At 40.1% G+C, this 24,391-nt stretch overlaps 1 protein-coding gene across 3 annotated transcripts; it reads left to right on the top strand.

Annotated features, from left to right (window-relative positions):
* The first annotated feature begins 235 nt into the window (after nucleotides 1–235).
* LOC136836275 (uncharacterized) lies at nucleotides 236–23,876 on the top strand. Of its 3 annotated transcripts, none has more exons than XM_067100309.1 (2): nucleotides 236–359; nucleotides 20,336–23,876. In XM_067100309.1, the coding sequence occupies exon 2, from the start codon at nucleotides 20,388–20,390 to the stop codon at nucleotides 23,025–23,027; it is 2,640 nt and encodes an 879-aa protein (XP_066956410.1). In that variant the 5' UTR covers nucleotides 236–359; nucleotides 20,336–20,387; the 3' UTR covers nucleotides 23,028–23,876. The 3 variants fall into 3 exon arrangements, with proteins under 3 accessions (XP_066956410.1, XP_066956411.1, XP_066956412.1); XM_067100310.1 differs by having other exon boundaries at nucleotides 281–364; XM_067100311.1 differs by lacking the exon at nucleotides 236–359 and adding an exon at nucleotides 18,932–18,997.
* Nucleotides 23,877–24,391: the final 515 nt, after the last annotated feature.

The raw sequence follows: 24,391 nt of genomic DNA, 5'->3' as shown, positions 1-24,391 counted from the left end.
ATATGAAAGAGAGGGCTGAATAAAGTAGATAAAGTTGAATAAAATAAGAGAATAAATAAAACGCATACTGAACAAAATAGAGAAATGGAATGAAATATAGACAAATAAAAACACGCATACTATATATATATATATATATATATATATATATATATATATATATATATATATGTGTGTGTGTGTGTGTGTGTGTGTGTGTGTGTGTGTGTGTGTGTGTGTGTGTGTGTGTGTGTGTATTAGGATAAAATAAGGGAATAAATAAAAAGGCGCAAGCCGATCGTCTTTTGATAAACACTAGCACCGTGTGTTGTTGACAGTGGAGCTTTGATGCGTCTCAAGGTCGCCCTTGAATGTGCAAGGTGAGGTATGCCGATTTTCGTTCAAATTCCACGGGTCTCAAGGCCCTCGTTGTGTTTTTTTCACGGAAATCTAATCTTTAGACGTTTTTCTTTAAATTGTGCGTGAAAGGGAAATAAATCACAGTGTAATTCGTAAGGAAATATGAGCGTCTTTCCTCCCTTGTGCCGTACCCTAGTGACCGTAGTCCGTCATGATCACGTTTCGATGGCCATAAATTTGAAAGCAGAACTTATAAGGTTCTGGTTTTAGCTAATGTACAGCATGATTTCAAGATTCATGTTAATTTCTTTATTTCTTGGAAATATAAATACTCTTCATAGCCTAGGCTAGTGGGCTAGCTGCACGATCTAGCCCTTCTTATCGTAACCTACCGTACAGTACCGTAGCATGACGCATGGTAGTGTCACATGTCGGCCCAGTTTTGAAATGGGCTGCCTGGACTTAATTTAGGTCAGTTTACAGAACGGAGGGATCGGGCACTAGGCTTATCACTGCCTGCGAATGGAAGCTTAACCTAGTCCATTTTTTTCATATGTTTAGTGTTACTTTTGCAAGGGGGAGATGTTCACGGGGGAGCGAAGCCCCACCACCCAGGTCAGGACATGGCACCTTAAGTGAGGTTAGGAAGGCAAGGTGTGATTAGGTCAGGACACGGCATTCCAGAGAAGTTGAGGTTTGTTTTTGACTGCGGAACCCGTTTGCATTGTTCTCTACTCACCCCTGTGCCTTGAACGTTTCTGATGTTCGTTTTGGGCAGTTTGCAGAACTATGAACCCAGCCTATAGACTAAGCTATTTCCTTCATGGGTCAGTTTCCATAAAATCATTGACCACCAGTTTTACAATGGAAAAGCAAATCTCCCCAAGTCCCGAGTTGACATTTCATTTGCTGTAAATATAACCCCAGCACCACAACTCCCATGAGTGCCATGTCCAGTACCAGTCCCATTGGAATGGACAGAAAAACATAAGTAAAAGACAGCAAAAATTTTGGTAACAGTAAATATGTGATGGATTTGATCTTGAGTTTCATGCTAATTGTGTTAAGGAGACTTAGGGTCACAACAGAAAAACTCCAATATCAAATACTAGTTTAAAGTAAAATAACACCAGAATTTTTAGAAATGCATAAATATAATTTTATTTATATTTTTTGAATACTGTATCAGATAGCAACAAAAAAATGAAAATTGAAAGTTCCCATATTTCCCAGCATTGAAACCTGTCCAGCCTGGAAGATCTGCCCAATTTTGTCTGTCAAAATTTTGAACACAAAATATAAATATAACACGTCAAGCTCATGAGCTGATGGTTTTTTTTCTTTATGGTTGGTTCACCACACACATTTAAATGTCTCAGTGCAATAATGCTGGTACAGCATTATGATCATTGTAGTTTTTCCTTCTTTTCTTTTTACCAAGACAAACTACCAGATACAAACTCAGTCACACATCAACTTTCTACAACTACTTAATGATTAGGGACTAAACACAAGCAATGAAATTTGCATATCAAAAGAATTACTCTGTACCTGCAATTCAATATAAGAGAATAGTCAGAAATATATACAAAATAGATTAGACATTATCATGTACTGTAGACATATACATATGTACTTAGTATTTTCTTGCCCTTTCAACCTTAGGGTCTATGATCCAAAGAAGGACACATACACTTGTGTGTGTATGATTGTATATATATATATATATATATATATATATATATATATATATATATATATGTGTGTGTGTGTGTGTGTGTGTGTGTATATGTGTGTATATGTACTGTATGTATATATATATATATATATTATATATGAATGATATATATATTATATATATATATATATATATATATATATATATATATATATATATATATATATATATATATATACTGTATATATATTCCTTTATAACATTACACTTTCTCTAATCAAACAAAGAAATATGCTTATCAATAGCAATAATAACATATAGTCCACCACAGCCATAATTATCAACCAGTTATATGGACATACAACAACTGGGATTAAATACAGCTGAACAAATCAAAATAATAGTAATAGGTACACATTTACCTTGCCCTTTACTTCAGGGACTTTAATCCAGATCAGCAAAGTAAATTAATCGGTAGAATAACATATACTCATAGTATCAATTTTTCCTTACACCAACACTAATACTGCTGGCCTTGAAACAAAGCTCAAACCTTATTTAACGATAGTTTGTCCAAAAGATCAATGAAATACTCAATACTCAAGTCCGTATGAGACCCACTACTAATGTGTAAGCAGAAGACACTGAATTTGTAGTCTTCGCACATAAATAAGGGTATTGCAGTACACTCCCTGAGCATCTGAATTAGCAATGGTCACCTACCAGCCTGAACTACATCCCCATAGCTTTTACCCACTAAGTGGGTAATTAACTGTCAGCATTACCAACGCTTACAGGAAAATCTTGTCAAATGAGTTACCTTAAGTACCGTTGGCAACACTGCTGTAAGTCCTGGCCGAGATCCCCAATTGCTTTTTGTTCGCCGTGCTGTCTGGGTGTGTCCCACATCAGGCAAACTTTTGGTAATTTAGCCCGACCCCCATTTAAGAATTTGGACACCAGATCACAATTTGGACTGTTTTCAACGATTTTCCTGGATGGATACTTTATTGATAGGATTTGGAACTTCTCTCCTGATTTTGACTTTTGGGATCGGTACTTTGACCGATTGATAAGTCAGACAAGAAGACGCCGCCGCTCGCTAACGCCGATACTTCCACTTCGGCTTTACATCTTCGACGACAGAGCTTCTACTGCTGAGACGCTGACGCTCATCGCCCTACACATCCTGCAAGCGTAGGATGAGTACCTCAAATGCGATTGACATTCTGTTTGTATTTTATGTAGGAAGATGCAGTGTAGCATCAGCTGATAGGTGACTGAAGTCTTGGTCAGATTAGATGGAAGAATTATTCAAAAGTTAGAGGACAAGTTACCAGCTAGTATGTCTAGTCTATTTTTTTTTTTCCTAGCTTTTTATACTAAATTCAAGGAAACTAGAGATATGATAGTAGTACTAGTGTTGTAGATACTAATCGCTCTTTTTCAGCCCTCTGCTGCCTGTTCCAGAACCAGCCCCAACAGGTGCTGTGCCATGGAGAACCGCAAACCTCGGAAGGTAGGATCCGCTGGCCCCTCTGGCACGGAGCAGGCAGTGTTGGGCAGTTTCCCCCCTTCCCCTCTAAAAGCATAAGTTCTAAGGTGGATTTAGAATTAGGAATCACTCAGACGAGTAGGAATTCTACTTTAGGAAGTATTCATGGGAAGAGTAGTTGAACGCAGTCTTCTTTTGGTTCAGGTTTGGTTGGGGTCATAATGTTTAGGTCTCTCGCTTTAGATCAGTCGCTGTTTTATGTCCTGCTTCATGCTCTGTGCAACAAAATGTTTCCAGATCCGTGGAGGGTTGTTCAGATTTGGTTTCTGATATATCTGGTTCTGAATTTTTGTTTTTCCTTGAATACTCCTTCTTCGGAGTTCCTTTTCCTTCAGGGGTTAAAATTTCTTTCATCTAGTGATGGTGGTAATTCTGGCGATCGAGTTTTCCAATATTCATGATCATGTCTTAAAGAATTTTCTGAATTTGATAATGATGTCTATCAAGATTATCAGGCGGGGAACAGAACCAAATCTTTTTCTTTGAAATATATGGCCTCTGGGCCTTTTTACAGAATTTTCCCCTGTTTCTCCCCATTTTTTCTAAGCCTTCTTCCATTGCCCTTCTCATTCTTCTTTTCAGTCCGCCTTCTTCTGTCTTTGTTGCTCATCCTGTTTTCTTGGCTTTAACTCAGCAGAGCAAAGGCTTTCCCTGGTTCAGCCTGTGATATTAGAGCTTCAGCGGCTCCCTCTCTTTGGGGTTAAGAGAAGGGGTACTTTTAATGGATCCATTATCTTTATCACCTTTGCGAATCCTGTAGTTTCTTAGGCATCCGATCTTACTTGCTTCTCAGGTGTTTATGGAGGCGCCAACAACCCCTTATTTTCATTCTTACGGGTTCCTAACCGAAATGTATCCTCCATCTGTACTGCACTAGTGTCAGTGTATCAGCACCGATAATTTCCTCAGCTTTTCCATTTTCCAGGTAGCTGGTAATTTGCCTTCCTCTGTTACCTGTCTGCATTGTAACTCCTTCAAACTCCTTTGATTCGGGTCGGTTGGGACCTTCATCTTTCCAACGCCGACGCTAGGGCGCCCCGTGGTTACCCAAGTGTGGCTTCTCCTTCTTCCCCTCCTTTACGTTTTCTCAACTTTTCCTGCAGGTTTCTCTGTCCTCCGCTCAGGCATCCATGTAGGGTTCAGGGTTGATTCCTGGTCTTCAAGGTCTTCAGTTCCGGATTCCCATTCTCATGTGGTTTTGATACATCAGGATTTGAGTGGTCTGGTGCAAGGCGGTCTCTTTTGCTCAGGAGGGGGCTTTTGTCCGCCCAGTGGCCGCCCAGGTGCTGCGCCATCTCGTTGGGTGGTGGTGGGTTTGGCGCGAACCTACTTTGGTGCCCAGTATGTTCGGCGATTGAGGCACGCCAGGTGTCTGTCCTGGCACCCAGGTGTGGGCGAGTTCCGGTTTTCAGTTCAGCGCTTGTTAGGGTCTGGCCTGCCTCTTTCCCTGTTCCGCCTGGCCAGACCAGTCTGACAGGGATTATTCATTTGAAGGTGATCCGATACCGGATATTAGTTCTCTTTCCGCTAATGAGAATGAGTATACGGATGGTAGACTTCATCCACACTTACCCTGAATCTGTTCCGGAGGAGCCTCACACTCACTAAATCAGCGATGTTCGAGTCGCTTATATGCGTACAGAACCGTAGTTGCTCAATCATCAAAGAATCTGGCTGTGTCGGGCAGGCATTGAGGGAGGCAGACGAGGTTAGTGGCTTTGATAGGGTCAAGTGCAGGATTCAACCTGCTTCTTATTCAGAGGGGTTTTAATAAGGTAGCGTGGTAACCCTCAGGTGTCAGGGTTCCTCTCAACCCATCTGTTGAGGCTCTTTTCTCTCGGGTTCCTTCACAATTGTTTGGTCTCATTTTCATCTAGGAGGCTTGTATCTGAGGACACCTTTTCAGCTTTATCCTGGAGGCCTTGTCCCACTCTATGTGGATGTGTCCAGGTTGATAGGGTTTTCTCAAACAAGATGGATATACTCCCTCCGATCCTGTACTGCCTGACACCTTGTCACTTAGCAATTGGGCTGACATACCAGGTTAACATTTTGCCTGACTGTGCAACGTTCTTTGGCAGAAGAGGAGGGACTTCTTTTAAAGCTTCCGCCTCACTACCCAGATATTTGGAGAGGGTTCTGTTGAGGGCGCCTTTTGCAATCTGCAGCAGTCTTTTAGGGAGGAGGATATCTCCTTCATGGTCAATTTCAGCCGCTGCCAGCAGTAGCGCCACAGCAGGCTATGATTAGTGTGGCTGCTCTGGGTTCAGGGGATGTGGGCTAGTATAACGAACTTGTTGCTTCTAACTCATGTCTCCAGTGTCGGCAATTATGCATCGTCGAGGGTACAAAATGTTGAAGTAGAGGTGTTCCTGTCCAACAGGGAACAGCCAGTACCCACATGGAGAATCCTCTTAGTGGTCTCTCTCTGTTTAATTCCAGAGTCTTGTTGTCTCCGCATGCTTTTCTCCTCAGGTATGTCTCAGGAATTGCTGGGACTTCCACAATGAGAATGTAGGTTTAGTCTGGAACGATTCTCGCTTGTTGGATCTTCTGTGATAGTCAGAAGAAGTGCATCTGACATCCGGAAGGTCTATAGTCTCCCCCCTTCCCGACGTTCATCTGTACTCAGATGCCTCATATCAAGGTTGGGGAGCAACCTTGGAGGAACCCAGGCTTCGGGCCTCTAGAGGGATCGGGAACGAGAGGAGTCATAATCTTCGGGAATTCGGGGCTGTAAAGGAACCCCTCAGGTGTTTTTCAGTCCTAGTGCGCAACACAGTAGTGGGTCTGCTTTGCGACATTGTAACTGCCATGTCCTATCTGAGAACTCGGGGGGAACAAGATCATTAGAACTTTAGAGGTGTATGGTTTCTGCCATTCGGTCTCATTCATCAGGTAATCAAGAATTGCAGGAGTGTCAAGACGTCTCTGACCCTAGCTCCTTGCTGGTCTTAACGCCCTTGGTTTCCGGAACTCCAAATGCTCCTTACAGAAGTTCCAATGTTCTTTCTCATGCGGAAGATTTAGACAACAGCAGTTTCACCATTATCATCCAAACTCTTGCGTGGTGAACCTAGTTGCAGGTGACTGCTGAGCAAACAGCTAGACAGACTGGACTCTCTAAAGCTATGTCTAGACTGTGTTTCTTTCAGCTTGAGAAAGTCAACCTGTAAGCTTTACCATGTCAGCTGGACATGTGGAAGTCGGTGTCGTAAGGAAGGTCATTCCGTCTTTAGGCCTGCCATAACCAAAATAGCCGATTTTCTCTTATTCCTTCGGAAAGTCAAGATTCTTCCATTTTCGCTACTGCTAGCTACCACTCAACACTTAGCAGTACATTTTTCCATCTTCCCGAAAATTTTTAGTAATGAGATCTTCTATGATTTATTACGTTCCTTTAAGTTTAATGTCCGGTCTTACCGACTCGGGCTCCTTCGTGAGATTTGTTGGAAGTTCTAACGTTAAGACAACTGATTAGGTGTTTTCTTTCTTTCGGCGTTAGCTGCGGATAGGAGGGTGGGCGAGCTTTAGGAAGTTTTCTAGACTGGTTTCCTAGGCGGGAAATATGTATTTCTCTTCCGGAATTCGTGGCGAAGACAGAGTCGAAGGCTAAAACTCTGCCTCGTTCGTTTAGGGTTTTTTATCTACAAGTGTTCGGTTCCAGTGATCAAGCGGGGATGTCTTTATGTCCGGTGCGAATATTAAAGTCTATTTATCAAGGCTGAGAAACTCCATCTGCTTCTGTGTACGCTTCTTGTCTCTCCACGGAATCCTTCCTGTCCGCTGTCAAAGAATGCGATTAGTTACTTTGGGGAGAGGGTTCCTAGTTCGCGGTTCATAAGCGCTCACTCCACAAACCCAGTTGCGGGCACACTACACGATTCTCATGAGGTGCAAGCTTTATGCCCTTGAATACAATTTAATTTTGACTTTACATTATATTTAGCATTTAACAGTTTTTTTTTTTTTTTTTTTTTTTCTGCACAGTATTCGAAGTATGTCCACTTCATCTTCCTTTCTAAGGAATTGTTCAGTGTCTTCTATTCTGGAAGCAGTTTACATGGGAGTCCGTCTGTGTTTTCTTCCTTTACTTAAGAGACGTTCAATTCGCCACACCGCGTATAGCGGCGAATTCTCCTATCTAGGGTGCGTTCATTTAGCTGAGGTGGTATTCTCTTAGTGCAAAGGCTCAGAAGGTTATTCTCTTAGTCCACGTTTAACGGCGAAGTCTATTATCTAGGGTGCGCTCGTTTAGCTAAGGATGTATTCACGTAGTGCGGTGGTTATTAGGTTAACCAGATACAGGAATTCCTTTTAGGCTTTAGAATCTTAAGCAACAGTGATAGTATAATCACATGAACTAAGTTCAGTACGTTTTAAGTATCCTAGTCTTTGATGGTTTCCCCATGAGAGTCCAAACAGGTGCTCTCGTAGGCTAGCCTAGGCTCTTTCGTCAGCTCAGAGATACTTCTTCGCTCGTCAGTCGTTGGCTTTTGCCGCGACCTGCAGGGCCGAGGGTTAACGGCTTGGCACACTACCTCATTCCCTTCATACTGGGTAGGCTCTGAATAGCCACTTTGGAGATTCAGCGTTCTCCTCCTTACACGAGAGTTATTCTCTTAGTCCGTGTGTAGCGGCTAACTCTATTATCAAGGGTGCGTTCATTTAGCTGAGGGGGTACTCTCTTAGTGCGGAGGTTCTTAGAGGCGGCCACTTGGAAGTCAGTGTCGGTTTTCACGACTTTCTACCTCAGAGACATTCAGTTTTCTTCGGAGAAGAGTTACTCGCTGGGTCCCTTTGTGGCAACCAACTTGATCTTATAATTGCGTAGTAATGTCAAGGGTGGGGGGAACTCTAGGTAATGAATGTAGTCTAAGGAACTTTGGATTCTCTGTTGGTCGGGGTTCATAGTGAGAGTATTAAGTATGGCATTAGTACTGTGAAGTTAGGCAGATCCAGTGGACAGGTTTGGTTTCTTCAACCTCTTCTGCACAGACATTGGCGGCAACAGGCGGCGAAGAACTCGAAGATCCTGCACACTCAACTTCTCTTCCATACATGAGAGGCTACAATAGCCACGTGGGACGTTCATCGTACCCTTCCATACATGAGAGTGCTTTGATTAGCCACATGGGAGGTTCATCCTACCCCTCCATACAGAGAGTGCTTTGATTAGCCACATGGGACATGCACTCTCCATACAGAGAGTGCTTTGATTAGCCACATGGGAGGTTCATCGTACCCCTCCATACATGAGAGTGCTTTGATTAGCCACGTGGGAGGTTCGTCGTTCTCCACTACTCATGGCAGGCTGTGATTAGCCACATGGTAGGTTGGTTTTCTATTTTGCTACTCTCTATCCATGAGGAGGTTTGAATACCACATGAGAGGTAGCTCGACTCAGACAGTACCTAGGCATGAGACTGATGTCGGGGGTACTCTCTCTACAGGCATTCTCACCTGCCGAGTGGGATAACCATTTATACAGAGTAGGCGAATAACGAGTTACCTGCTTTCCCTGTTGGCAGGTCGGGCTGAATTAGATTGATCCCACCTCCTTAAAGTTTTGTTAATCGGGCTAATTCAGGTGTTCAGGGAGTGTATTGCAATATGAACTTTTCATAATAAAACTAATATTGTGATACCTGAACACCTGAATGATTCCCACCCTCCTCCCCACTTCAATTTGAATAGTGAATAACGCGATTGGGGATCTAGGCCTCACTCGTCCGGGACTTGCAGCAGTGTTGCCAACGGTACTTCAGGTAACTCATTTGACAAGATTTTCCTGTAAGCATTGGTAACACTGACAGTTAATTACCCACTTAGTGGGTAAAAGCTATGGAGATGTAATTCAGGTGTTCAGGTAAGTATTACAATACTAGTTTTATTATGAAAACTTCATTTTCATTATTTTATGTTATTATACACTGTAGTCTTCCTTGGAGATGTAACCTCCTTTGTTTGAGGACTGATGCTTCATTTTGGGAAGATATCCATTGTTCCTTGTGTTGACCTAGATGTCCTTTAATAGGATGGGTTAATCCAAGGCTACTGACCCAAAACAATAATTGTTTCTTCCTCACCATCGCCTTAGGGTAAACACAGATCTGGCAGCATGTGAGGAAAGCGCTGTCACATTGTCTTAACTGATATTTTCATATTCTCTCTCTCTAACAATATTATCACCATAAAACTTCCATCAGTTATAATGAGTTTTTTTTTTTTTTTTTTTTTTCTTTCTTTCTCTCCAATAGCCTTATTTGCACAATGAGGAAAGTACGTTTGGCATCGCTCTTCACCCTCCTTTGACCAAGTACGCAAGGGAGACTATAAGATAAAGTTTAAACAAAATACTGCAGTAGAAAAAAAAAATGAAAAATACATAACATTTTATTACACAGTTAGCCTACACTTTTATTAAAGCAGTAAGTACCTGACATCTCCAATAGAATAAAGATTAAAATTTTGACAACATAGGTATTATAAATAAGAAAAGAACATTTTAATCTTTAAAACCTGAAAATGTTTTGTACATTACTTGGCATAAAAAAGTCAAGTGTGAATTTCTAAAGAAACTCATAAAAGAGCATTGTATTAAAAAATTTCCACTTTAGTATATCCTTGTTGTAGTAGGGTTTACTGGTAAATTCTTTCAACATACTGTGCTTTTACTTTAAGCTAATAAATGTTAAGCCTCATGTTGCTTGTTATAAGCTTCATTGACTGCACCTGCTTGAGAAGATTATAAGGTAAAGATTTTGTATATAAATACAGTACAGGCAGTCCCTGGTTATCAGCGGGGGTACCGTTTTGATGGTGTGACGATAAGCAAAAATCGCCAGTGACCAAAAATCTGCAATTTTCGACACTTATCAGCGGTGATAACCGGAGATTGGCTCCTGTTAGGTATGTGTCAGTGCCAGTAACCAACTATTGGCACCGATAAGTTGAAATTGGTGCCAAAAATCGCTGAATATCTTTGCTAGACAACCTCCAATAACTGGGGACTGCCTGTGTATAAGAACATTTGTATTTATATTACAAGGAAAATTATTTCATTTTGAACAGTCACAACATTCTTGTTGTATATCCCTCATAAGCTAGCAGTAGGGGAGTGCTTTACATTTGTCCCCTGGTATTTGGGGGGGATGCGTACCACACCCACCCGCGAATACTCAAAACTCTACAAATACCAAAACCCCCTCTAAAAACTCTTATAACTGCCTATTTTAATAGTTCAAATGCCAAAGACCCCTCTAAATTGCTTATAACTGCCTATTTTAATAGTCCAAATACCAAATATACTATTAACCCTTAAACGCCTACTGGACGTATCATACGTCGACTAAAATTGTGTGTTGGGTGCCAGGGTACGCCGATCTAAAAATTCCCAACCTGTCAACTTTGACTCGACGAAATGGTCGAAAACGCAATTGTAAGCTAAAACTCTTACATTCTAGTAATATTCAATCATGTACCTTCATTTGCAACAAATTGAAGTCTCTAGCACAATATTTCGATTTATGGTGAATTTTTGAAAAAACATTTTCCTTACGTCTGCGCTGTAACTTCGCCGAACATCTCAGAAATTCTTTAGGTCTTGTTGTCGTAATATTTGCACCGTTTTATATTAGTCGTTACATAAAGTTTTATATATGAAAATGTGCAATTTCATGTACAATACAACAGAAAATAACTCATGGTTGTAGCTTTATCAGTTTTGAAATATTTTCATATAAATCACGATAAATAGAAAAAAATTGACTTTCGGTCAACTTTAACTCGACCAAATGGTGAAAACTGCAATTGTAGCTAAAACACTTACAGTCTAGTAATATTCAATCAATTAGCTTCATTTTTCAATAAACGGGAAGTCTCTAGCACAATATTTCGATTTATGGTGAATTTTTAAAAAAAAAAATTTTTTACGTCCTTACGTTTAATTCATGCATCATTTGTGATAATATTTTCTCTGTGTTGCTTTGATCGTTTTACAATTTGTTATATACCAAAATCATCGCAATTTAGTGTACAATACAACTAAAAAAATTAACTCATTAGCTTTAATCGTTGTGCTTACAGCGATTTGTATATACAATTATATGAGTTTTTTTTTCGCTGTCATATATATATTCCAATATTTTTATATGATAATGATATTTTTTTCATTTCTGATGGTTGCATACTAAACTTCAGGCAATGACAAAAAAAAGGAGCCAAAAATGAACTCTTTAATCTTAAAAACTAAGTGTGCTGTGATTTTTTGAAAGAAACTTTTTTTCTGCTTTGGCGCTAACTCACCGAACGCCGCTGGCATACGGGAGACATTTTTGTAAATAGAGGCTCGGCGTTTAAGGGTTAATGGTAGAAATTACCCTTGAAATTGAAAAATGACACCTGTTATACTGCTGAAGAAAGAGTCTTTAAGGAGTCTTCAGGGAATCTAGGTGAGGGATTTTTGGCGCCAATACAAAGACTGTATCATTTCTCAAACTAGAGCATAGTCATTCATGTAATGATGGCCACCTCCGATTCCGGAGGGAAATCGTTGGTAAGTGGGTCCTTTTTGTGTTTGTTTCAGGGGTCCAGGGGTCCAATTCAGCCAGGACCCTTGTTATACTGCTGAAGAAAGAATCTTCAAGGAGTCGTCAGGATTCTTAGGTGAGGATTTTTGGTAATGTCGAAGACTATCATTTTCTCAAACTAGAGCATAGTCATTCATGTAATGATGACCACCTCCGGCGATTCCGGAGGGAAATCTTTGGAAAGGGTCCTTTTTTTGTTTGTTTGTGGGGTCCAGGGGTCCAATTCAGCCAGGACTCTTGTTATACTGCTGAAGAAAGAATCTTCAAAGAGTCTTCAGGGATTCTTGGTGAGGATTTTGCGCCAATACGAAGACTGTATCATTTTCTCAAACTAGAGCATAGTCATTCATGTAATGATGGCCACTTCCGGCGATTCCGGAGGAAATCGTTGGTAAGGGGTCCTTTTTTTGGGTTTGTTTGTTGGGCCCAGGGGTCAAATTCAGCCGTGACCCTTGTTATATTGCTGAAGAAAGAGTCTTCAGGGAATCTTGGGTGAGGATTTTGGCGCCAATACAAAGACTGTATCATTTTCTCAAACTAGAGCATAGTCATTCATGTAATGATGGCCACCTCCGTGATTCCGGAGGAAATCTTGGTAAGGGTCCTTTTTTGGGATTGTTTGTGGGGCCCAGGGGTCCAATTCAGCGGGACCCTTGTTATACTGCTGAAGAAAAGAATCTAAAGGAGTCTTCAGGGATTCTTGTGAGGATTTTGGCGCTAATACGAAGACTGTATCATTTTCTCAAACTAGAGCATAGTCATTCATGTAATGATGGCCACCTCCCAGCGATTCGGAGGAAATCTTTAATAAGGGGTCCTTTTGGGTTTTGTTTGTGGGGCCCAGGGTCCGATTCAGCCAGGACCCTTGCGTGGTGAAGGTGGCATATTCTAAACCTAGAGTGTAAAAAAAAAAAAAAAGTCCTGCCTCAAAAAATAGAACTTTCAAAATTTTCCACCTAACTAACCCTTGTTAGTACAGTTCTATTAATTTTGGGGATGCAAAATTTTTTGGCCAATATTTTCAGTTTCAAAAATCGATGAATGGAAATTCAGACTTCCATAATTCTAAAATGACTCAAATTATTTATCTTACCTTGGCTTTTTTAGAATAAAATGGACCAAAATACTGGGGGCGCATTTGGAGCCTGGTGACTGTGGCATGGTTCACCTCTGAGCAACGGGCCTCAAAGTCGCCATTTTAATTTTTATAATAGAAATTCATGTTTCTATAACTCAGGAGGCGACAGACGTATTGATATGCTGTTTGAATTTTTAATAGGAACGGACCAAAATAGTGGGGGTGCATTTGGAGCCTCATGTCCGTGGCAGGCTTCCCCTCTTAGCTACGGGGCCTCAAAGTCGTCTTTTAATTTTTACAATAAAAATTCAGGCATCCGTAACTCAACAAGGACTCGACGTGATTTGCGGTTTGAAATTTTTAATGGAATGGACCAATATACTGGGGGTGCATTAGGAGTCTCATGTCCGTGACAGGGTTCCCATCTTAGGTATGGGGCCTCAAAGTCTTTTTTTAATTTTTATAATAGAAATTCAGGCGTGCATAACTCAAGAAAGCGCGTGATTATGTACATCGCAGTTTGAATTTTTTATTAGAACGGACCAAAATACTGGGGTGTATTTGGAGCCTCATCTCATTGGCAGGGTTCCCCTCTTAGCTACGGAGCCTCAAAGTCGATTTTTAGTTTATACAATAAAATTCAGGCATCCAAAACTCAGCAAGGCCTGAACGTATTGATGTTTTGTATGAATTTTTTTAATAGAATGGATCAAAATAAAGGGGCTGTAATTGGAGCCTCATGTCCGTGGCAGGGTTCCCTCTCGGCTATGGGACCTCAAAGTTGGTGTTTTTGTTAATTTTTACATATGAACCTTGCAATTTCAAAATGACACCTGCATTACCTACAAGGCTACAGGAACTTTGAAATGAAAATGACACATGGAATACTACAACAGAGTGCCAATGATGAAAAGGCTACCAGCTATATTAATGGTAGAAATTACCCTTGAAATTGAAAAATGACACCTGTTATACTGCTGAAGAAAGAGTCTTCAAGGAGTCTTCAGGGAATCTAGGGTGAGGATTTTTGGCGCCAATACAAAGACTGTATCATTTTCTCAAACTAGAGCATAGTCATTCATGAAATGATGGCCACCTCCGGCGATTCGGAGGAAATCGTTAGTAAAGGGTCCTTTTTTGTGTTTGTTTTTGGGGTCCAGGGTCCAATCCAGCCAAGACCCTTGTTATACTGCTGAAGAAAGAATCTTCAAGGAGTCTTCAGGATTCTTCAGTGAGGATTTTGGCGTCGGAAGACTATCATTTTCTCAAACTAGAGCATAGTCATTCATATAATGATGGCCACCTCCGGCGATTCCGGAGGGAAATCGTTAGTAAGGGTCCTTTTTGTGTTTGTTTGTCGGGTCCAGGGGTCCAATTCAGCCAGGACACTTCTTATACTGCTGAAGAAAGAATCTTCAAAGAGTCTTCAGGGATTCTTCGGTGAGGATTTTGGCTAATCTGAAGACTGTATCATTTTCTCAAACTAGAGCATAGTCATTCATGTAATGATGGCCACCTCAGCGATTCGGAGGAAATCTTTGGTAAGGGTCCTTTTTGATTTGTTTGTAGGGCCCAGGGGTCAAATTCAGCCGGGACCCTAGTTATACTGCTGAAAAAAGAGTCTTCAAAGAGTCTTCAGGGAATCTTGGGTGAGGATTTTGGCGCCAATACAAAGACTATCATTTTCTCAAACTAGAGCATAGTCATTCATGTAATGATGGCCACCTCCAGCGATTCGGAGGAAACCTTTATTGGGTCCTTTTTGGGTTTGTTTTGGGGCCCAGGGGTCCAATTCAGCGGGACCCTTGTTATACTGCTGAAGAAAGAATCTTCAAAAGAGTCTTCAGGGATTCTTGGTGAGGATTTTGGGCGCCAATACGAAGACTGTATCATTTTCTCAAACTAGAGCATAGTCATTCATGTAATGATGGCCTCCGGCGATTCCGGAGGATATCTTTTAAGGGTCCTTTTTGGGTTTGTTTGGGGCCCAGGGGTCCGATTCAGCCAGGACCCTTGCGTGAGTGAAGGTGGCACATTTTTAAACCTAGAGTGTAAAAAAAAAAAAATCCAACCCTCAAAAAATAGAACTTTCAAAATTTTTGACCTAACTAACCCTTGTTAGTACAGTTCTATTAATATTGGGGATGCAAAATTTATTTGGCCAATATTTTCAGTTTCCAAAAATCGATGAATGGAAATTCAGACTTCCATAATTCTAAAATGACTCAAATTATTTATCTTACCTTTGCTTTTCAAATAAAATGGACCCAAAATACTGGGGCGCATTTGGAGCCTGGTGACTGTAGTATGGTTCCTCTGAGCAACGGGCCTCAAAGTCGCCATTTTAATTTTTATAATAGAAATTCATGTTTCTATAACTCCAAGAAAGCGACGACTTACTGATATGCTGTTTGAATTTTTAATAGACCGGACCAAAATACTGGGGTGCATTTGGGCCTCATGTCCGTGGGGGCAGGCTTTCTCTTAGCTACGGGCCTCAAAGTCTTTTTAATTTTTAATAAAAATTCAGGCATCCGTAACTCAACAAGGACTCGATTTATTGATTTGCGGTTTGAATTTTTTTTAATGGAACGGACCAATATACTGGGGTGCATTAGGAGTCACATGTCCGTGACTGGGTTCCCATCTTAGGTATGGGGCCTCAAATGCGTTTTTTTAATTTTTATAATAGAAATTCAGGCGTGCATAACTCAAGAAGAAGCGACGTATTGATGTGCGTTTGAATTTTTGATTAGAAACGGACCAAAATACTGGGGGTGTATTTGGAGCCTCATCTCATTGGCAGGGTTCCCCTCTTAGCTGGGGCCTCAAAGTCGATTTTTTAGTTTATACAATAAAAATTCAGGCATCCAAAACTCAGCAAAGGCCTGAACGTATTGATGTTTTGTATGAATTTTTTTAATAGAACGGATCAAAATAAAGGCTCTAATTGGAGCCTCATGTCCGTGGCAGGGTTCCCTCTCGGCTATGGGACCTCAAAGTTGTTGTTTTTGTTAATTTTACATATGAACCTTGCAATTTCAAAATGACACCTGCATTACTTACAAGGCTACAGGAACCTTGAAACTGAAAATGACACATGGAATACTACAACAGAGTGCCAATGATGAAAGGCTACCAGCTATATTAATGGTAGAAATTACCCTTGAAATTGAAAATGACACCTGTTATACTGCTGAAGAAAGAGTCTCAAGGAGTTTTCCAGGGAATCTAGGGGTGAAGATTTTTGGTGCCAATACAAAGACTGTATCATTTTTCAAACTAGAGCATAGTCATTCTTGTAATGATGGCCACCTCCGCGCATTCCGGAGGAAATCGTTGGTAAGGGGTCCTTTTTTTGTGTTTGTTTGGGGGTCCAGGGTCCAATCCAGCCAGGAACCTTGTTATACTGCTGAAGAAAGAATCTTCAAGGAGTCTTCAGGATTCTTCAGTGAGGATTTTGGCGCTAATACGAAGACTATCATTTTCTCAAACTAGAGCATAGTCCATTCATGTAATGACCACTCGGCATTCGGAGGGAAATCCGTTGATAAGGGTCCTTTTTGTGTTTTTGTAGGGTCCGGGGTCCAATTCAGCCAGAACTCTTGTTATACTGCTGAAGAAAGAATCTTCAAGGAGTCTTTAGATTCTTCGTGAGGATTTTGCGCCTGTCGAAGACTGTACCATTTTCTCAACTAGAGCATAGTCATTCATGTAATGATGGCCACCTCCAGCGATTCCGGAGGAAATCTTTGCAAGGGGTCCTTTTTTGGGTTTGTTTGTGGGGCCCAGGGGTCAAATTCAGCCAGGACCCTAGTTATACTGCTGAAGAAAGAGTCTTCAAGGAGTCTTCAGGGAATCTTGGGTGAGGATTTTGGCGCCAGTTCAGCCGGGACCCTTGTTATACCGCTGAAGAAAGAATCTTCAAGGAGTCTTCAGGGATTCTTCGGTGAGGATTTTGGCATAATCGAAGACTATCATTTCTCAAACTAGAGCATAGTCATTCATGTAATGATGGCTACCTCCGGCGATTCCGGAGAAATCTTTGTAAGGGTCCTTTTTTGGTTTGTTTATGGGTCCTAGGGGTCAAATTCAGCCTGACCTTGTTATACTGCTGAAGAAAGAATCTTCAAGGAGCCTTCAGAGATTCTTCTTCGGTGAGGATTTTGTGACAACACTTAAGACTGTATCATTTTCTCAAACTAGAGCATAAATATTCATGTAATGGTATTACCTCCAGCGATTCAGGAAATCTTTGCAGGTCCTTTTTTGGGTTTTGTTTTAGGGGCCCAGGGTCCGATTCAGCCGGGACTTTGCGTGAGAAGGTGGCATATTCTAGCCTGAGTGTATTTTGGGATGCATCACACCCACCCGCAAATACTCAAAAACTCTACAAATACCAAAACCCCCTCTAAAAACTCTTATAACTGCCTATTTTAATAGTTCAAATGCCAAAGACCCCTCTAAATTGCTTATAACTGCCTATTTTAGTAGTTCAAATACAATATACTATTAACCCTTAAACGCCTACGGGACGTATCATACGTTGACTAAAATTGTCTGTTGGGTGCCAGGTGGAAATACCGCATCGTCGACTACTAAAAATTTCAACCCGGTCAACTTTGACTCGACCGAAATGGTCGAAAAACGCAATTGTAAGCTAAAACTCTTACATTCTAGTAATATTCAATCATGTACCTTCATTTTGGCAAACAAATTGGAAGTCTCTAGCACAATATTTCGATTTATGGTGAATTTTTTGAAAAACATTTTCCTTGACGTCTGTAGCCGTAACTCGGCCGAACATCTCAGAAATTCTTCGTCTCGTTATCGTAATATTTGCACCGTTTTATATTAGTCGTTACATAAAGTTTTATATATGAAAATGTAATTTCATGTACAATACAACAGAAAATAACTCATGGTTGTACCTGTTATCAGTTTTGATATGTTTTCATATAAATTTATAAATAGAAAAATTTGACTTTCGGTCAATCTTTAACTTTCGACCCGTATGGTCGAAAACTGCAATTGTAAGCTAAAACACTTACAGTCTAGTAATATTCAATCAATTAGCTTCATTTTTAATAAACGGGAAGTCTCTAGCACAATATTTCGATTTATGGTGAATTTTTGAAAAAAAAAATTTTTTACGTCCAGCGTTATTTAATTCATGCATCATTTTGTGATAATATTTTCTCCGTGTTGCTTTGATCGCTTTACAATTTGTTATATACCAAAATCATCGCAATTTAAAAATTGCAATACAACTAAAAAAATTACCTCATTAGCTTTAACCGTTGTGCTTACTTGTGATTTGTATACAATTATATAAGTTTTTTTTCTCATATATTCCAATATTTTTATATTATAATTATATTTTCATTTTCGATGGTTGCATACTAAACTTCAGGCAATGACAAAAAAGGGAATAAAATGAACTCCTTAATCTTAAAAACTAAAGCGTGCTGTGATTTTTTGAAAAACTTTTTTCTTCGCGCTTAACTCACCGAATTAATCGCATAATGGAGACGTTTTTGTAAATAGAGGATCGTGCGATTTAGGGTTAACTATCATCTTAAAACATTTAGTCATGAAAATAATATGAAAATGCAGTAATTGCTCTAAGAAAAAATCTCCGAATAGGTGAATTTTCCGCAAATAATGTGGACGTATGTTCGACAGAAAAATCCGGAATAACTGAAGCTGCAAATGCTGAACGGCGAATAAGCGGGCGTCGACTGTATATTTACAAGGTATTTTGGTGAGCAAAAGCACAATAAAATCCATAAATAACTGTCATTCATCACACTCACTTGTAAGTAAGGCTCGAGATTGGCTTTGCATGTAATTTGTTGGAAAAGTTTATATGTTTATGCTTGATCCTAGCCCACATTGGGATTCAGGAAAAGGAGTAAGTTGATAAATATGCAAAAAATGCTGTTCATGATATTACATATCAGATGAAAAGTTCCCCACCTGGACATAAAACATGATCTGTAAGGTGACCTATTGTAAGCAAGAGATAAGATGGTCTTCCCCTCTCCTAACCAACAATTAGAAATAGAGAAGCATAAGAGGCAACACAGGACATTGGTTGTCTTCCATCCAAACAGTTAAGAGTTCATCTTGATGGAAAATCTATATCAGAAATTTTAGGAGATGATTCAGACTTTGCTGAACTTAACAGTTTTTTTAAATCTGTCAAGATTTTTAGATCCCGTAAGAGTATAGGTAATGCTGTCAGTGCATTTCACGTATTGCACTGTAGGGTTCTTTGCAGCACCCCTTCAGCCCCTAGCTGCAATCCCTTTCCTTCCTTTTACTGTGCCTCATTTCATACTCTTTTTTCTTCCATCGTACCATCCACTGTTTCCTAACAATTGTTTCACACCCTAACAGTTGTTTCATAATGCAACTGCAAGGTTTTCATCCTGTTGCACTTTTAAAACTTTTTTCCCTTTAAATTTCCCTTTCAGCAGTGAATAACCTCTTAGGTCCCAGTGCTGGGCCTTTGGCCTAGATTTCATATTCCATGCCATGCAAGATTTTTAGGGAATTTGTTTCTTATTTTCTTAAACGTATTAATTTTTTATATAATTTTTGGTGTCCTAACATTGATTTTTGTTAAATATAAGCATAAATGTATTAATGACTGTGCGAGGCTTATGAATGTTAATGAAACCTGTGAATGAAGTGACTTTTTCATTATATAATATTGTTTAGTGACCATTGTGTTCCATTACTTGGTCCATGTCCCTAAATTTCATACAACCATACATGAGGAGTCTGGCTTCTTAGTGCCATTCAGGTAATTGTATGTACATCTCTAATAGAAAACAAAATCATATTTCCCTTTTCTATGCTTGGTGTCATGGCTAAGGTTTATACGTGACACTGGTTGGTTTACAAGAATGCAAAATTGTAGATTTTTCAGTGAAACCAACATTTTCAGTAATTGTCTAGGCACCTTTTATAATATTACAGTATTTTGTATTTTGTTCAATGAGATCAAGGATGTCTGGTACAGTATCTTCTAATTATTTGCTCAAGCATTATTTGTCATTTTTTTTCAAATTTTTTGCATATTTCAGATAGAAGCCATCAACACCACATGGAATTAAAACATAGAAAATATTGTTCTTCATGAACCACATAACTGGACAACCTATACCACAAGCAGCTGGTGCTCAGCCTGCTTTGTGGTATAATTATGATGTCATCATGAATCATCCACTGCAAGTGCAGGTGACTTTGCCATCAGTGCAGGTAATATCTGCTGCTCCCCAGACTCCTACTCCAACACCTACTCCCACTCCAACACCTACTCCCACTCCTGCACCCCCTTCAACACCTGTGCCTGTGGCAGTGAGTATGATTCCTGCTAAGTTAAAGAAGGTCAAAAAGCCGCCGCCAGAGGAACGAGAACGTAACTACTGTTGCGAAGTATGTGGTGCAACCTTTACTAATAGTTCTAACCTTCGTATTCATATAAAAATTCATTTGGGTGTTAGACCATTTGTTTGTACAGAATGTGGGAAATCTTTTATACAGAGTTCAAATTTGAAGGCCCATAATCGCATTCATACAGGGGAGCGCCCTTACAAGTGTTCCGAGTGTGGTCAGACATTTTCAAGGTCATCCCACCTGGTTGGACATAAGCGTACTCATACTGGAGAGAGACCTTATATTTGTGGTATTTGTGGAGAGGCATTTTATACTTCATCACACATGAGGAACCACGTTCGCCGTCATACCGGGGAAAAACCATATGTTTGTCAAGTTTGTGGTGAAGCCTTTAGCCAGAGTGTTGAATTAAGAGTGCATTTTCGACGTCACACTGGAGAAAAGGCATTCAAGTGCCGTGAATGTGATAGTGTTTTTGTCTCTGGGCCTGAACTTAGAGCTCATCGTAAAGTTGCTCACTCTGGTTCAAAACCTTTCAGATGCGAAAAGTGTGACCGTTGTTTCCGAACAGCAAAATTTTATGTAAAACATGAATTGAAGTGTTCTGGTCCTCGTCCCAAACGACCTAAAGGTAGACCTCCTAAATATCCCCGTGATGATGGTGTGGAGCCTACTTGGAACAAGTCTAAAAAGCATAGGAACAGGAAGCCAGCAGCTCCAACTGATAGAGTTTCTCGTTCAAAAACTAGGGCCTTGCGAATTGCTCAAATGAAAGAGGAGGTCAAGCCAGAAGAACAGTCAAACAAAAATCAAAAGGAAGTCATCCCAACATTTGAACAAGCATCTGATATTCTTGAAGACTCAGGTTCTTCAGACCTTCCCGGTGGATCCCCTTTGAAGCATGAAGGGTTATCTGAATCAGATGAGCATATTTCTCAACTTCCAATGGTTCATGTTATGTTGGATAACTTCAGTTCTGGAGCAGATGGAATTGTTCTACATTCTGTGCCAAGCAGCACCTTGCATGGACTTCATTCATTGACAGATGAGAGTGAGCAGCTTGGGGTGATGGATTTATCAGGGCAGCAGATGCATGAAGCAGAGCACCAAAACAACAGTGATCCTCAGACAACTCTTAGATTGCTGCCAACACAGGCCATGTCTGTTGTAGAAGCTGATCATCAACTACCTCTTGTGGCAGATCAAGAGCATGAGGTTTCATTGGATCATCACCAAATAACTTCGGCAATGGTCAGTCAGCATAGTTTGAATAGCCACCAGAAGTTACCTGTGGCTAGTACCTTTCAGCAGTCAGTGAGTGCATTACCTTTATCAGTTACAAGTTCCGCTACAACAGGAGGTAGTATGACTGCAATTCCGCAAGTTTCAGCACACCATCAGAATGCCACAAACTTAGTAAGCCAAGTAAGTTCTAACCAACCTACCCACAGTCAACAGTTAAGTGCAGTGCCAGCACATCAACATTCATCTGCAGTTAGCAGTCATCATCAGGTGCCAGCTGTCACTTCACAGCAACATTTACCATCTGTTACTGCTATTCACAATACATCAAGTTCTCACGTACAGCTACCAACAATAAATGCTCACCAAAATCAGGTTGGTATTGGTGTACATCAGCAAGTAACTCCACTGCCAACCAGTTTAGAGAACACTGTTACAGCTCATCAGAATTTGACCATTGCAAGTACTCATCAACAGATTTCCACTGCCTCGGGTCATCAAATGTTACCTGTAGTATCTGCCCACCAACAGCAGCAGGTGTCAGCAGGCCCTACTCAGCAGCTGAGCACTACTGCCAACACACTGCTGTTGACAGGTGTAAGCCATCACCACGTAGTGAACAGTCACCATCAGTTGCCTGTTGTAAGTGCCCACCAGCAGACAGTAGCTAACCATCTGCAGTTACCAACTGTTAGTTCAAGACACACTTTACCAACAATCCTGACTGCTCATCAGAGCAGCAGTGGTGTGCAGCAACAGCAGCAACAACATATGGTTGCCGTAACAGCGCACCAGAATGTTAGTTCAGTTCCTCAGCAGCATTTGCCAGCCATCACAGCTCACCAGCAAATAGCCAATACCACTGATCAACAGGTTTCTGTTGCTCATTTGTCAAATGCCTCTGCTGTTGCATCTGGCGTTCACCAGCAAGGTCTAGTTGTGAGTGCTCACCAACAGCAGGTAGTGCCTCTCGTACCTGTTTACAAGCATTCTTGTAATCTGGGAAGCATTGAAGATAATTCCCAGGTTGTTTATGAAGGAGGACAGTCTTTTGTTGTAGATTTATCCAGTCCAGCATTAACACCACAGGTGTCTCTTGTTGATCCACCTGCTACTTCTCACTCGACTAGACATTAAAAGACAAGTTTATTGTGTCTTTAATTGGGCATTTATGACTGGAAAGTATTACATTGATAATTATTTAATGTAAGTGGAATTTGAGAGTGAATTATTTTTATATTTTTAATAATAACAGTAGTACATTTTCAGAAACTGAACTGTACTTTTATTTATACCATACTTACATGCATAGCTGGTATTAAAAGTGCCATATCTAAATAAAGATTTTCTCAAGAGGATTTGGTTGGTTGTGTAAACACATTTAATACCCATATCTAAATAAAGATTTCTCAAGAGGATTTGGTTGATTGTGTAAACACACTTAATACCCATATGTATATATCTGGGAGAGTAAAGCAAGTAGAGAGTATTTTGTATACTGTTTAGACATTTTTTACATTGTAAATAAATTAAGAAAGTTGGGATTGTAAATTAAGTTAGTCATATTAGAATTTTACCAAATGACATAGAACCATTGTTAATGTGTTTGACTCAGCCACTCATTTGGACCATATAATGGGACATATGAATGTCAAATTGATATTTAGTTTATCTTTTCTTATTTTCCATTCATTTGTGACTTTGCAAATCCTGTGTCCATATTTTTATATACAGTACGAGACTTTTCCTTGGTTGAACCTGAGCAGTTGTTGATAAACTGTTCTTCAGTAGGATATGCAATTCCATGACAAAGTGATAAAAATGAATATTGCCTTTTAATATAGCATTGTGAAACTAATTTATGTTGCCAACTGTATTTTACTATATTTGACATGTAATGTGCATTCATACAAAGTATAGAACAGTTCAGACCATTACTGTATAATTGCATTTTGAAAGAAGAGATCAGTTCCTAGATTAATATTACCATGCCTTTGCTTCCCCCCCACCCCACCCCCCTTTTCACTGGAGTTCCATTTAGTGGGAACTTTCCATTTCACTGATTGAGACACATTCGCCCCTCAAAATGGATTCCTTCATTTCTTGCCAGGGAATAATTTGCTATTTTTCTCTTGTACAATTCAAAGTTGTTGTTAATGTATAAATTTTCATAATAAAATTTATTAATTGGATACTTACCTACTGTTGAAGTTAGCTTATATCTCCGCGCCAATAGGCAAGTCGGCATTCAAACAAAAGATCGAATAGCTGCCCAGATAATTGTCTAGCACACACACTCCCCACCAGGTGTGTTTTGAATGTTTTAGCTGTTGTCAGAATTCTCCTTGACAGCCCACTAAGTTGAGGGGAGGCTGGGTGAGGTATACTTTAACAGTAGGTAAGTATATCCAAATAATAAATTATATTATGAAAATTTATATTATTTGGGATGAATCTTCTTTACTGTTAAAGTTAGCCGATTCCCACATTGAGAAGAGGAT

This window comes from Macrobrachium rosenbergii, chromosome 56 (genome assembly GCF_040412425.1).
Source record: "Macrobrachium rosenbergii isolate ZJJX-2024 chromosome 56, ASM4041242v1, whole genome shotgun sequence".
Lineage (NCBI taxonomy): Eukaryota > Metazoa > Arthropoda > Malacostraca > Decapoda > Palaemonidae > Macrobrachium > Macrobrachium rosenbergii.
The sequence above is the reverse complement of the archived record's forward strand: the minus strand, read 5'-3'. Positions and strand labels throughout refer to the sequence as shown.

Bases quoted from the DNA above. Each gene is read 5' to 3' on its own strand.
- LOC136836275 (XM_067100309.1), top strand. From the start codon at position 20,388: ATGAACCACATAACTGGACAACCTATACCACAAGCAGCTGGTGCTCAG.